This window comes from Helobdella robusta (genome assembly GCF_000326865.2).
Source record: "Helobdella robusta unplaced genomic scaffold HELROscaffold_33, whole genome shotgun sequence".
Lineage (NCBI taxonomy): Eukaryota > Metazoa > Annelida > Clitellata > Rhynchobdellida > Glossiphoniidae > Helobdella > Helobdella robusta.
Genome location: NW_008704623.1, coordinates 98,353 through 112,142, shown reverse-complemented (window position 1 = coordinate 112,142; position 13,790 = coordinate 98,353). Strand labels below are relative to the sequence as shown.

The window sequence follows — 13,790 nt, the reverse complement described above, 5'->3', positions numbered from 1 at the left end:
TGCGTGTGTGTGTGTGTGTGTGTGTGTGTGTGTGTGTGTGTGTGTGTGTGTGTGTGTGTGTGTGTGTGTGTGTACCTAAGCTGAATTTGAAAAAAATAATAAAAGTCGATTTAAAATATTTTAAAATTTTTTTATCTTTGGTATTTAATTTCACTCGGAATCCCAGCCAGACCGACAGACTTGATATTTTGTTCACTGCATGTTTACAAATTACTCTATTTCGGACGATTGAAATACTTTCATTCATTTATTCATTCATTCGTTCGTTCGTTCCTTCATTCATTCATTCATTCATTCATTCATTCATTCATTCATTCATTCATTCTTTCATTCATTCTTTCGTCATCATCACCGTCATCATCACCATCATTCTTCATTGCGTTTAGGCTTTTTATTTCAAAAAAACATGCATTCTTCAGATCTTGTTTCATCAAAATGTTTTATCCAACACATCAAAAAAAAAATCCGTTTGAGCTATATTTTATTATTATTTTGTTAAATAACAAATTAATAACGCTTACTATTATTCTTTTACTTCTTATTATTATTAGTGCATATGTATTTGTGTGTATAAATGTGTGTGTGTGTGCGCGCGCGTGTGTGTGTGTGTGTGCACTCGGAGTTTTAGACGTAACTGCTTCTCATGTAACAAAATATAGATTGCACGCTCACGCGTACATATGCACGAATTTCCAAGTAACGAGAAGAACATAATATACATATACACACCAAAGTGAAATAATGATAAGTAGGAGAAGAAGAATGCTACTGAAAATGAGATTATGAATAAAGGCGAAAGCAAAAATATTAGTAAATTAAAAAAACTAAAACAAATAATAATAATAACGATAAATAATAATATTAATAATAATCATACTAATAATAACTTTTTCCATTAATTAACTCCAGGTACCAGCACAACTACAAAGCTTGCTCGGTCGAGGCACTTCACGTTCGTCTCGGATACTCCGATAGACTGCACATCAACCTAATTGCCTACAACAACAACAACATGCACAACATCACCTCATTGAAATCATTCCACAGTGTCATTCTCGATTATAGGGATATCTTGATGAAGGTTAACCGAAATGCGTACGTCACTAACGCATACTTAGCTGAGCTAGCTGTAGTCAAGCAGCCGATATATGGGAGGCTGATATCGGCTGAGTTTAATAGCCAGGTTTTGAAATTTAGACTGAATGATGTTGTTTTTAAACAGATATATTACCAAAGTGATGATGGCCTATCTTATGATGATGACGACAAAACTGATAATTTCATCATTTTGTTCAGTAATTCGTCTAATAATCTCATGCATCGCCAGTTTAAGAACGCATGTTCGTTGGAGCTTTTTAATTTCAGCGTAAAACAGGCCAGTCACAAGTCGAAACTTCGTCTAACCATCGGAAACAAATCTCTCGTTATAAATACTGACCAGAGGTATGCCTCTATCAACGAGACTATGTTGAATGTGGGTGAGGAAGAGAAGGTCAGATTCGTTGTTGTACAATCACCAGTTTGGGGAAGAATCGTTAGAGCGAGTAATTTGAGAAAAATCAGGAATCAATTTCAACAGCAGAAATTGTTTAAAAGTTTAGCTAACAATTTCACCTACACCAATCCTGTTGTAGAAGTCGGTGATAATAAAAATGTTAGACCAACTCCACAGAACAACGTTAATCCAAGATCGCATCATCAAAAGTTTCATCACAGAACTCTTTCCACTTTCAGTTATTCAGATTTCAAGAGCGGCAAAATTTTTTACTTGCTGGGCAGCTTGAACGTCGGCAGAGGAATTGAGAAGTTGACTGATTCGTTTCGATTGTACGCTACAAATGACATCAGTAACTCCACAATTGGTCAGATATTTATTGACATTTCAGTGCCGAACCAACAACAAACTCTCATCAAAAAGAGAAATAACAGAAACGCAAACCATCTGCAGTTAGTCGGAATCAACAAAAAAAGGAAAAACAAAGTGCTCGGAGCCGCCGCTAAAAAAAATAAAAGCAACATCCATCCACTTTCATTGTACAAACACGACGCTCAAAAATCGCAAATGAAAAAGAAATCTGGTCTAGTGTTGAAGGTTGAAAACATAATCGTACCCAGGGGAGGTAGGAAACAGTTTGTGGTCTCCTACTACAAGCCCACTCAGAAGAGGAGGTCCATGTTTGAATCGAAGCTTTTCCTAGACCGGCCACCATCGCATGGCCACCTGATTCTTTTGAACCCCTCGAAAAAAGATCAAAAGGGTAGAAATATTAGATCCTCGCTTAATTACAACCAGAATGAAAATTCAGCTTTGCCAGCACTGAGAAACAGCAGGGAGAGGAATAAAATTTTTAATAATCTGACGAACGGACGCTTGAGACCAGGATCGAATAATTATTTTCACGACATCAAGCTTATGGATTCATCCAACAAAATACGACTGCTGTACAATCACGACGGCTCAGATTCAGACGAAGATAATTTCATTCTGTCTCTTCTAAATGATCTCAAAAACATCAAAAAAACTGTGAACGTCAGAGTTGCTCAGAAAACGTACAAGCCAGTCAATAGAAAAACCGTGGTGATCAACGATCTGATAATAAGAAAGGACCAATCCACCACACTGAACACCTCGTACATATTTGTTAACGACAGTTCGCTGCAGCCACACGAGATTGAATACGAGATGACCAGACTGCCAGCGAGAGGCTATTTGAAGGTGCTCCATCAAAATATCGACACTGATGGCTATCTGACGGGTTCTCCCATGCAAATAAACGACCATTTCAGTCAGGTTGATCTCATTGAGAATAAAGTTTTGTACGTTTACACACACGAAGGGACAGAGGATGACAGTTGGGAGTTTAAAGTGAATGGCGATAAGCTGCCGTTTGTAATCAACGTAAGCGTCTTAAACGCGTCAGTTGACAGAGTTAACTACTCACTGATCATCGATAGTGAGGATTTGGTTGACTGTTGGAATATGGAGGACGTCGCAAGTTACGTTATGAAAAAATTAAAACACTGTTTGCAGTGGAAGCTGTCTAAACCACCATCTAACGGACAGGTCGGACATTTTTCGGATAAACAACATTTTGTTGGTTCTGTAAACTTCGATAATAGCAAAATATGTTACAAACTTACTTCAAAGAGTACCTTCAAAGACGAGTTTGAAATGAGAGTAGACGCTTGTAATAAATTTGAAATATTGACAATTAACGTATTTGTTGAACTGGATAAAAGAATCAGCGATATGTTCAATATGGTTCCTGTCTTAAAAGTTAACCTGCCTTTAATGGTGAAACATGGAAAGTTGAAAGAAATCGGAAACTCAAATTTGCGAGCAGAGAGTTCATTATTAAATGCTTCGCAGGTGGTATACACAATTGTCAATCCGCCGGTACACGGAAACATTCTTTTACGAGGAGTGCCCGCCTGTAAGTTTAGCCAAGAAGATGTGAACATGAAAGAGGTGCAGTATCAAAGCGTTGGAATCGATACCATGGAAATCGACTCCTTCTCATTCAACATAATCACAGAGAACAGCATGGAGCAGTCGGAACTGCTGAACAATTTAACAAAATCCAAATCAGAATTTGTCTTCACTGTCCTCATACAGAAGATCATGTGGGTTGCCGCTAATGTCATTCATCACGATGTTGTTCAGCTGAGTGGCAGATACATCTTCAAACTCAACTCCACCTACCTAAAAGTCTCGCACTCAAGTTCAAGAAGCCAGGATTTGGTATTCCATATAAAAAATGAGACACAACATGGGCATTTAAAAAATCAGTTAACTGGAAAACACATTCGCAAAAAGTTCACCCAGAAAGATATTGACGACGGCAAGCTCATATACGCACTCATGAACAGCTCCAGTGGCACTTCTGACAGCTTCACATTCTACGCTGCTGACAACGACATGAACGTCATTGACAATTTGACGTAAGCTGCTTTTCAAAAAAAATAATTCAGTAAAATAATTAATTTCAAGTTTTTTTTTTTAAGTTTTAATAACAGTCAGAATTTAATCATGATTATTGCATTTTTATTTTTGCACGCAGATTCGTATTTCAGTGGTCTCTAATAAACTTCCAGCACGAGAGAGTTAAAGTATGCAAGCATTCAAAGAACGCCAGCCTACCAATCTTAAGGGAAGGATATTTGGACAGCCAAGTTGTGGTTGACATCCAGACGAAGCCGCTGACCAGGAAGAGATGGACCTCATATGGAAACAAAGTGACCAATTCAACGGTCGTCATGCAACCCGGTCAGTAATGGTCGAGTTGTGTTTTGTAGTTCTTTCGTTTGAAATTTTTAATTCAAATTTCAATTGGTACGAAACTTACATAATTATCATTGAAATTCACTACAACCATAATAGGAATGGCTTCGGTCAACTGGTTTGTCCTATTGAACGTGAACACACAGAAAGATAAAGAAGATGTCTTCAAAGTGGCTATCGCAAGTGCCTCGAAGTCAATCATCGGCCCAAGATATGAAGTTGTTGTTCAGATGTTAGGCCAGAAAGAAGGTTATCTTTTTTCCTTTTATATTTCCTTCACCATGCAAAGTAAATTTTATGGTTCTTTAATTTTCATTTTTATTTCATTTTAAAAGGAAGTTAGGATTTTTAATTCTTAATAATTTATACAATATCCAACTTTTTAACCAAGTAAGAATGAAATTCAGTTTCTAAATACTGAATATTTTATATTAAGTTAATTAATAACCTGATTGGTTATATGATTATATTAGGTATATATTAATTAATGATAAATTGATTATATATATATAATTAATATTATATTTTATTTTAAATTAATTAATTTAATTAAATTTATATTTTTATATTTCATTCAAAGAACCGTGCGTGAACGACGACACGAGTCTATTGATTGCAGATCCAAAGGAAGACTTCCAAGTCGGTGCTGCACTTTAGAATAATTTATTGACTAAATAAGGTTTTCATACATACATACAGACACGTGTGCATTTATATTTTTAGGTTATTACTGACGAGGAAGACCTTTATAGTACAGATATCGATGAGTCGTACGAGAACTATGAGGGCAGTGAAGAAATTGATGATGAGGAAGATGAGGAAGATGATGATGAACTGGACGAGGTAAAGGCACCTAGGAAAAAAGAGAATCTTGGAAATGGTGGCTACTTGAGAGAAGATTTGTCTTACTACAACGAAGAGACTGCAAATGTAAAACGCCAGACAAACCAAATTAGTTTAAAAATCAACAACAAACCAGAAGTATGGAAAATATTTCAACATCTAAAGATATTTAACTTGTAACATTTTAACTTTAACCCATCTATTTCTCATTCTAACGATGAATAACATTTAAAAAATTAAAATTTTTAATATTATTCATTAACAGTGTTAGCGTGTCGATAATTTAATAACTAGTTAAAACCGTATTTAACTCTCTGATGAATGCACAAAAAATAGTTGCCACTGATCAAAGAGCCATGCGACGCCTCGAGAATCAACGGCTCTCACGTCATCTGGTCTACGTGGGAGCTCTTCAGATGCAACGGAAAGCGATGGGTCCGTATCAAACTAGAGGAACAACCAAAAGTTAAAGGAGAAAAAGAAATTGATTCGGTTGACAACGAGAAAAAACTCTGCCCAAGCGGTGAATAATTATTTTTTCACTTAATGGTCAAATTTTTAGGAATGTTAGTTGGTTTATTGAATTTATGAGTATTTGTATAAAAAAATAGCTTCTGGTCTTGCATTGCAGCCATTTTGTCTGACTGCAGAAAAAAAGATCACAACGTAGCTACGTTATGCGAGTGTGTGATGCACTGGCTTGTGCATACTTTTTTACCTAAAATTTTCTTCTTGCGGATGACAGTTAGAACATTTTTTAAAATATTGAAATATTAATCCCTAACCGATATCATCATTTGCAGGCTGGTACGTCTATGGAGACCACTGCTTCTTCTTCAGCAGCGTCAAGATGTCGTGGACTGACAGCAGAGATGAGTGCGTGAGTGAGGGTGGAAAGCTGACGTTCATCAGGGACAGAGGACATCTGTCGTGGCTGTCGAACATGAATAACAGAGAAGCTTTCTGGATCGGTTGGTTTCTTCGCAAATTTAGAGCAATATTAACTCTCATATGACTGAAGTACCGACTTCGATAAATAGATTTATTCAATTTTTTTTATAAATACGCTCCCACTCAGGATTGAGCAATCACAAAGAAAAAAGACGATGGGAATATTTACTCCAGGGAGATCCTGCGAACACCTCTCCATATTTGAACTGGGCTCCTGGAAAACCCTGCACGGACTGCTCCAGATTCAGGTGCGCCATCGTCAACAGGAAACAACAATTCACAGACAGACACTGTTACAAGGATACTGCCAGATACGTTTGTGCTAGCGGGACCAAACCAAAGAGACATAACAGGCGAAATTCTCAAAAACTTAAAAATGCAAACAGGCAAACAAAAAAATATACAAACTACCAGAAATATATAGGAACGTGAACTATATAAGGAGCGCGATTCAGATGATTTGTACATATTTTTTCAAATTAATTTATATTTTCTACTCTTTTTTATTAACCGTATATTTTAAAGTTTAACATTTCGGCAGAATTTTGAATTCGTCATTTTTCTCTCTTCAGTAATTTAGACAGAACTTAACTTTCAAACTTTTTAAAGTTTTATGTGTTAGAGTCAAATGAAATTAGAAGTTACAAATCTCAACCAATAAAACGCGTACAACACAATTTACAAACACGCTATCAACTTTTTTTTCTTAATAAAATGGAATTAAATGATCTAATAAATATTGACTGTATATACATATTTATTTGTTATATTTAATTTCATTAAAAAAACTGAATTTTAATAAATTTTATGAAATAATAAAAAAAATATACATAAAAATTGTTATAAAACTTCAGATTTTTTCAAATTTTTTTCTTTATTTTCTAATTGTATTTCGCCTATTAAACTGGCAGTCAATGGTATGTTTCCTAAAAAAAAAATTATAATACTTAACACAATAAAATGAAAAGAAGATAAAACAAGCTAAATAAAAAAAAAACTATTTCTGAAAACAAAACTAAAATATATCCCCAATATAATGATCTGGTGACACAGTGGCGTAATAATAGTAGTAGTAATAATAATAATAATAATAATAAGTGCCAAAAACACCAAATTACAGTCTATAACACGTAATGTACCTGACGCATTCATCAACGTACATCTTTAGATTTACAGACACTGTATGTGTGTGCGTGTTAGTCGCTGGTGCCTCTGAGGAAAGTTTAGAAGATAATTGAAAAGAAAAAAAAAACTTACCAGGTGGGGCTATGAAATAATCCTCAAATGTCTCCTTGGCATTCCTCAAGATGTCCTCTTTACAACTGCTTTCTGTCGCGACGTCCTCTCGGAGATAGCATGGCCTGTAGCGCAAAATAGAATTGCTGATCATCATTATTATTATTATTATTAATAAAAGTAGTAATCTTATTATTATTGTTGTTGTTATTATTATTATTGTTGTTGTTGAATTTGTTGAGATTATTCAAAAGGCTGATTGACTAGTTAAATCGAACATTCAAGAACTTATCATGAATGCCAGAAAAATTTACCAGTTGTAATGAGAAACAAGATATAAAATATAGTCATAAAAATTAAAATAAATTAATAAAAAATTAAAAAAATAAGTTGTAATAATTATAAAAAAAATAAATGAGACCACCATAGATAAAAAAATAATTAGGAGCGGCAACGCTATCACTAACATGTTTTCGAGGACAGTGTACATGGGTTCGATTCCGTCGATGTCTACATCTAACAGCTGATCAGCAAACTTGATGGCCTCCGCCAACCTCTCAACTGCTTCTTGGGTCCTGAAATCCACCAAGGATAATCTTTCTAATAGGAGGAGTGTTTTTTGGTCAACTTTATCTGGCTGTACGAATAATATTATTCAAAATATTGTCAGTTTTACGGTGTTCGGAAACATATTTTACACTGAAAAAAACTAGAAATAATGAAAAGATAACAAAAATCCTCAGCCAATGAAATACTGATATTATGAATATCAGTCTACAAAAATAAATTTCTTATTTCTTAAGTTAAGATAAAGTAAAAACCTCTGGAAGTTTGCTTTGGTTGACTGCAGTCCATGTTGGCTTGTCTGGAACCTATAAAATAAAATAATTAAACTTTAATTATTTTATTATTTTAAGGATGGCTTTTATTTTAATAAAATTAATGATTTTATTTAATTAATTAATTAATCATTAATGATCAATTTGTTAACAAAAGGTTTTGTTTGTTCACAAACAACAACCAAAAAACCCATCACTTCTTGCTACCTTCAGTTTTTTTAGAGAGAGTTAGATTTAATACAAAAATAAACCAACCTTGTAGGAAAAATATTTCAAACTAATCCCCTTGGATTTCAAACCATGCAACTGTAACTTTTTTAACTTTAACAAAACACTTCCCAACATTTTAAACTTATTTTACAAATTATTTTATTCAGTGATAGTAATATTATTTATTAAATTGTATTTTTAAATAAAAATTTGTCGATTTTATTTAATTTTTTTAAATTTAAAGCTCAAATCGAAGCCACTGGCTTTAAGCAAAACAAAATAAATGCACACCTAAGTTTCCTTTTAGTTTATCACAAAAATGATGAGCCATTCAGCTACCATGAACAGAATTGTCATGTAAAATTTTTTATACCAGTCAAATGCTTTCATACACATATATATATATACATTATATATATATATATATTATATATATATAACTCTGGCGTTTCCCAGAGATCAATTTTGAGACCTCAACTTTATACTATATTTATAAATGATCTTTGTCTAATCCCTTCTAAGGCTACATTTTTGTTATTTGCGGTTGCGGATGATACCACTATTTTCTTTCACTCAAAAAATCCTCATGCAGACTTGACAATGATTAATAAATTCTTTGGAACGCATTGCTAAATAGTTTTCCATTAATATATATTAGATTTGGATTAAGACTGTCAGAAATGAAAATTATTGATGAAAATTACAGCATGTTCGGCGTTAGTTAACTTCTTGTTTAACTTTTCGATTTTTCTATCGGTAAATCGTTAATCACCCAGATAGCACGATAATACGGGCCGGTGCCGGGCGAACGTCGAAAATTACGGCTATGTCCGGCATAATATGGCTGCGCATTATACATGTACGCTCCGACAGCGGTTCGTAGCACAATGGCTGGCACAATAATCCCGGCAGTCAGCCGTAATGTTCATTTTTTTTTATTTAACAATAATAATCAACATAATTAAAATAAAAAACTCATATCTTTATGTTTTTACTCATATCTGTATGTATTTAACACAAAAAATAAAGAAAATATTGTTTTTAAAATAATTACGGCGTTCATTAATTTGCCGTCATTTTCCCGTAAAATTGTTTAACGCGTAAAACACTATGTTTATAATGGTATATATATATATATATATATATATATATATCAGTAAGTTTAATGTCAGTATATTTTGGCAGGAGGTATATATATATATATATATATATATATATATATATATATATATATATATATATATATATATATTTACAATATTCTATAAATTCTACCGAATGTTTGGCGTTAATCGGTAGAATTTATAGAATATTGTAAAAATTATGGTCTATTACCAACATATATATATATATATATATATGAGATTGAAATATTTTCATTTGATTATTATCAAAATATTATTATAACCAATTAATTAAAGTCAGAACAGCATTTATTATCCAACATTTAAAATCTAATTTCATTTTCGCCTTTGAATTTCATGAGAAGCGCTAAATAAATTTACTTTTAGTGGCGCGATATTATAAAGATTCCATCTTTCTTGTTCCGATTGTTAATTGCGATTGTATGTTGTTTTCCTAAACTGCATTTAAATAATTGTTTTTTGCTTTAAGAAAATCGTTTAAAGTAGTCGCTTCGGTTGCATAAATCGTAATATTATTATCGTTATATGATCGTATTTGTTAATATTTATTTTTAATTTACCGACATAGTTCCAAAACACCACTCTAAAGTCTACTCTAAAGGTTAGTATAACTTGAGAAGTAGAGATACATTTCAGCTATATCTCTATAAAATAAAGTATAAACTAAGGACGTCAAGGTTTAAATTTAAATTTTATTTATTCTAATTTTTCATGCTTTAGTTTAGTAACTCTAGTTAGGTTATGTGGTTTAGTAACTGGTAGTAGTAATTTTGTTAGTATAATTTCAAATTTATTTAATTTTTAAATTTTAATATGCTTTTTTTATTTTGATTTTCATTTATATTTTTATTTATAATAAATAAGTTCACGTTATTCCTTTGGTACTTCATATTCATCAAAATGGAGGAGATTGAAAAACATGAGCAAAAAAAGAAATGTAAAAAACAACCCTTATTTGTTACCGAAAAGGTACAGTTGAGCAGCCCTCCACTTTCAGGATTAGCGCCTAGAGAAAACACGCATCAATGTCTCTCAACAACCATTCAAATGTTATCTGGGAAAGAAATTAATTCATTCCGTGACAATTTTTCTCTTGAAAATTTTAATGGAAATGGAAATCCTTTTAAAAATTCAAATGTTGATATTCCAATTCATCTTACAAATGCTTTGGCAACATGGGCTGTAGACGAATCAATAAAATTGAAATCATTAAATAAATTATTGTTAATTTTGAAAAAATTTCATCCTGATTTGTCAACTGATGGGCGAACCTTAATAAAAACTCCTAAAAATTATATCGTAAAACATTTTAACAATGGGATGTATTATCATTTTGGCTTCAAAGATGGTATTGAGAAAATAGTTACAAGTTCAAATTTGTTGAGAAATAATTGTTTAAAAATTCAAATAAACATTGATGGTTTATCTTTGTATAAAAGCTCTAATGAAGAAATATGGCCTATTTTGTGCTTAATAAAAAACTTAAGAGCAGCACCATTTGTGGTGGGTGTTTTTAGTGGTACTGGTAAACCTGAAAACGTTGAAGAATATTTAAAAGAATTTATTGATGAATTAATAAATATTTTGAAGAATGGATTCCATATAAATTCAATATTTTATAAAGTAATTTTTGACTGTTTTATTTGCGATGCTCCAGCTAGAGCATATTTGAAAAATAATTATTTATGTTCTGGTTTTACCGGGAAATTTACTATCTGAATATATATATATATATATATATATATATATATATGTATTTATATATATATATATATATATATATATATATATATATATATATATATATATATATATACTTGTTATTTTGCAAATAATAAAAATAATAAGATGTTATTGTCTAATATGTAACATTTATTTAAAAAGTGGGCCAATGTCCGCAATAAAATTCGGACCTATACCGGAATGATTACGGGTGATGGTAATAAAATCCGGGTCGATGCCGCATCGAATACGGGTGCTGGCAATAAAATCTGGTCCAGCGCCGGCGCGAATACGACTTGTTGGCGCAAAAATCCGGGCCGATGTTGGCGTGACGATTACGAGCCGACGCCGGAACTTTTTTCACATCCAACTCCGTTTTGCTGCTGTGGACCGTCAACAAGCCGGCATCGATGCCGGCATTCGGCGAGCATTTTACCGGAAAATTTTGCTATCTGGGCATTGTCAAGTTTCTTGAAACACCTTCGAACAACGAAGATGGTATAGTATTGATAGAGGCATACCGAAAAAAGCATATAAAATTACAATATACAATAAATGGTTATAAAATGTTTTTTAATTAATTAATTGAGTGATTGATTAAATTCAATAACATATAAATTCAGAAATAACGTTAACTTTTTAATCAAGCAAGACTCAATTAAATTTAAAAAAATTTTGCTCTATGTCAGCCACTGTGATCTCATTTATCCTAAAAATGTTGTTACTGAATACAATTTTGTTTCATTTCGTTTTGTATTGAAATTTTTAATGAATTAAATACAAATTCTTATAAATTTTTCAGCTAAACTTAAAATATCTTCCAAAGCCATGAATTGCAAAATCTGCCAGAGCCATCAGATTATAACATCAAATATAATTTAAAATATTGTATATAACATTTATAGAATTCGAAAATAAAATACATTTAAAATCATTAAATTATAAAACAATGCTACATCAAAAGCATAGTTTTTTGCTGGTAGAATAAAGGCATTTGATACGAAATTTAAACATATGTTAATAAAATAGCCTGTTACATAAATACATAAAAAGCTACATCAAAAATTTGTTCAAATAAAATAAAATAAAAATAAACCATTAATAAAATAGGATCAACAATTTAAGAATATTCAACGCAGGTTCAACCCAGTGTTTCTCAACTTTTTTTGTCGCCAGGCCCTACAGACCCTGACAAAAAATATCCACGCCCCCCCAAAAAACACAGGAAACTTTTATTTTTTTTATTTTTCTCACAAAGATCGTCAACTGTTTTTACTGATACATCTAGCAATTGACAGCTATCAATTTTGTTTCCTTTGATTATCATATTTTTTTATTAAAATCAGTACTTTCAACATCTATTTTAACGTTCAGTTTAGCCTGTTAAATCGCCTCGGCCGAATGAGAAACACTGGCTTAACATTTACTTTAAATTATTTTTCAATTCAATATATCCAATGATAAATTTTATGAAAATAGTGTCAGTTGGTGTCATTTCAACGTGAATTTCTGATTTTTTTAATTCAATTTTTCAAACTTTAATCTTTTCTTTAGAAGTGAAAATGTTTGATGCCAGCCACAAGAGAGGTAGCACTAAGGAAGGAGATCAGGAATGCTGATGTTGCTGGCTTATCGATCGAGTTGGAAGGCACAACTGGCTTCACTGAAGTTGCTATATTGGTAGTGGTTGCAATGTTTGTGTTTCTGGTAGTGGCTGCAATATTCGTGTTTTTGGTAGTGGCTGCTAAAGACGTGACACTTGTAATCTCTTAAATAAGTGAGACAAAAAAAAACACAATTTTGGCGAAATTCCTTAAAAACTTTACAGACAACAAAAAAATACACAACCGGGGTTGGTGTTGTTGTCTCAATCGGTTCAAATGAGAATTTGTTGCACAAGTCGACAGAACACGTGCATAACTAATTTGCAAACAGTCTGGGGGTGTTAAAAATTGGGTGCATCCGGATATCGTGTTACCTTCAAAATTAAAAAAATATGAATAATGCATGAAAAGATTTTCTATGGATGACAAAGTCAGAAGCAGGGCGTGTGTATATATATATATATACATATATATACACATTTATATATATATATATATATATATATTGGATTAAGACTGCCAGAAATGAAATTGTTGATGAAAATCAATGCATGTTCCGCGTTAGTTAGCTTCTTGTTTAGTTTTTCAATTTTTTAATGGTTGATCGTAAATTATTCCCAGATTTCTTGAGTTCAAAACCAAAATTTTTATTTATTTTAAGCTTGATAGAAAAATGCCTTTTCCGGTATTCCTATACCATCTTCGGTGTTCGAATTGATACGTTGTGTATGTGGCCAGATGCTCAAATATATATATAAACTGTGTCACTACTCTGTTGATTCTTTGTTACTTGACGCTCCTTAGTTTAACATTCTTCAACTTCGTCCTATATGATACTTATACGTGTTTTCATTATCGATGATTCCTCTGTTTCTAAATTTATTGGTAAAAAGAACTCCAATAGCACGTTGTTAAATACATATATNTGGAATATGAGAACGAATATAATAAGTATATT

At 32.2% G+C, this 13,790-nt stretch overlaps 4 protein-coding genes across 4 annotated transcripts in view; 3 read left to right on the top strand and 1 right to left on the bottom strand.

Moving 5' to 3' along the window:
* The window catches only part of HELRODRAFT_192404 (hypothetical protein), a gene marked incomplete at its 5' end in the record, with an annotated part of 9,466 nt that extends 2,537 nt beyond the window's left edge, over positions 1-6,929 (top strand). Inside the window, 8 exons of the mRNA XM_009022680.1 lie at positions 910-3,942; positions 4,062-4,267; positions 4,382-4,531; positions 4,863-4,921; positions 5,006-5,263; positions 5,462-5,648; positions 5,929-6,096; positions 6,204-6,929. Of these exons, the coding sequence (XP_009020928.1) occupies positions 910-3,942; positions 4,062-4,267; positions 4,382-4,531; positions 4,863-4,921; positions 5,006-5,263; positions 5,462-5,648; positions 5,929-6,096; positions 6,204-6,508 (4,366 nt within the window). The 3' untranslated portion in view covers positions 6,509-6,929. The remainder of the gene's footprint in view (positions 1-909; positions 3,943-4,061; positions 4,268-4,381; positions 4,532-4,862; positions 4,922-5,005; positions 5,264-5,461; positions 5,649-5,928; positions 6,097-6,203) is intronic.
* HELRODRAFT_175232 (hypothetical protein) lies at positions 6,917-8,496 on the bottom strand (the record flags this gene model as incomplete). The annotated part of the gene is made up of 5 exons (XM_009022679.1): positions 6,917-7,002; positions 7,334-7,437; positions 7,780-7,949; positions 8,134-8,184; positions 8,407-8,496. 5 exons carry the CDS (start codon positions 8,494-8,496, stop codon positions 6,917-6,919), a joined length of 501 nt encoding a protein of 166 aa, XP_009020927.1.
* Positions 8,497-10,901: 2,405 nt separating this feature from the next.
* On the top strand, positions 10,902-11,180 carry HELRODRAFT_127285 (hypothetical protein; the record flags this gene model as incomplete). The annotated part of the gene is made up of 1 exon (XM_009022678.1): positions 10,902-11,180. A coding segment is annotated over one exon (279 nt), but the record flags the coding sequence as incomplete, so codon positions are not given.
* A 249-nt stretch (positions 11,181-11,429) lies between these two features.
* On the top strand, positions 11,430-13,001 carry HELRODRAFT_175231 (hypothetical protein; the record flags this gene model as incomplete). Its single annotated transcript, XM_009022677.1, has 2 exons — positions 11,430-11,694; positions 12,805-13,001. The coding sequence occupies 2 exons, from the start codon at positions 11,430-11,432 to the stop codon at positions 12,999-13,001; spliced, it is 462 nt and encodes a 153-aa protein (XP_009020925.1).
* Between the last annotated feature and the right edge of the window lie 789 nt (positions 13,002-13,790).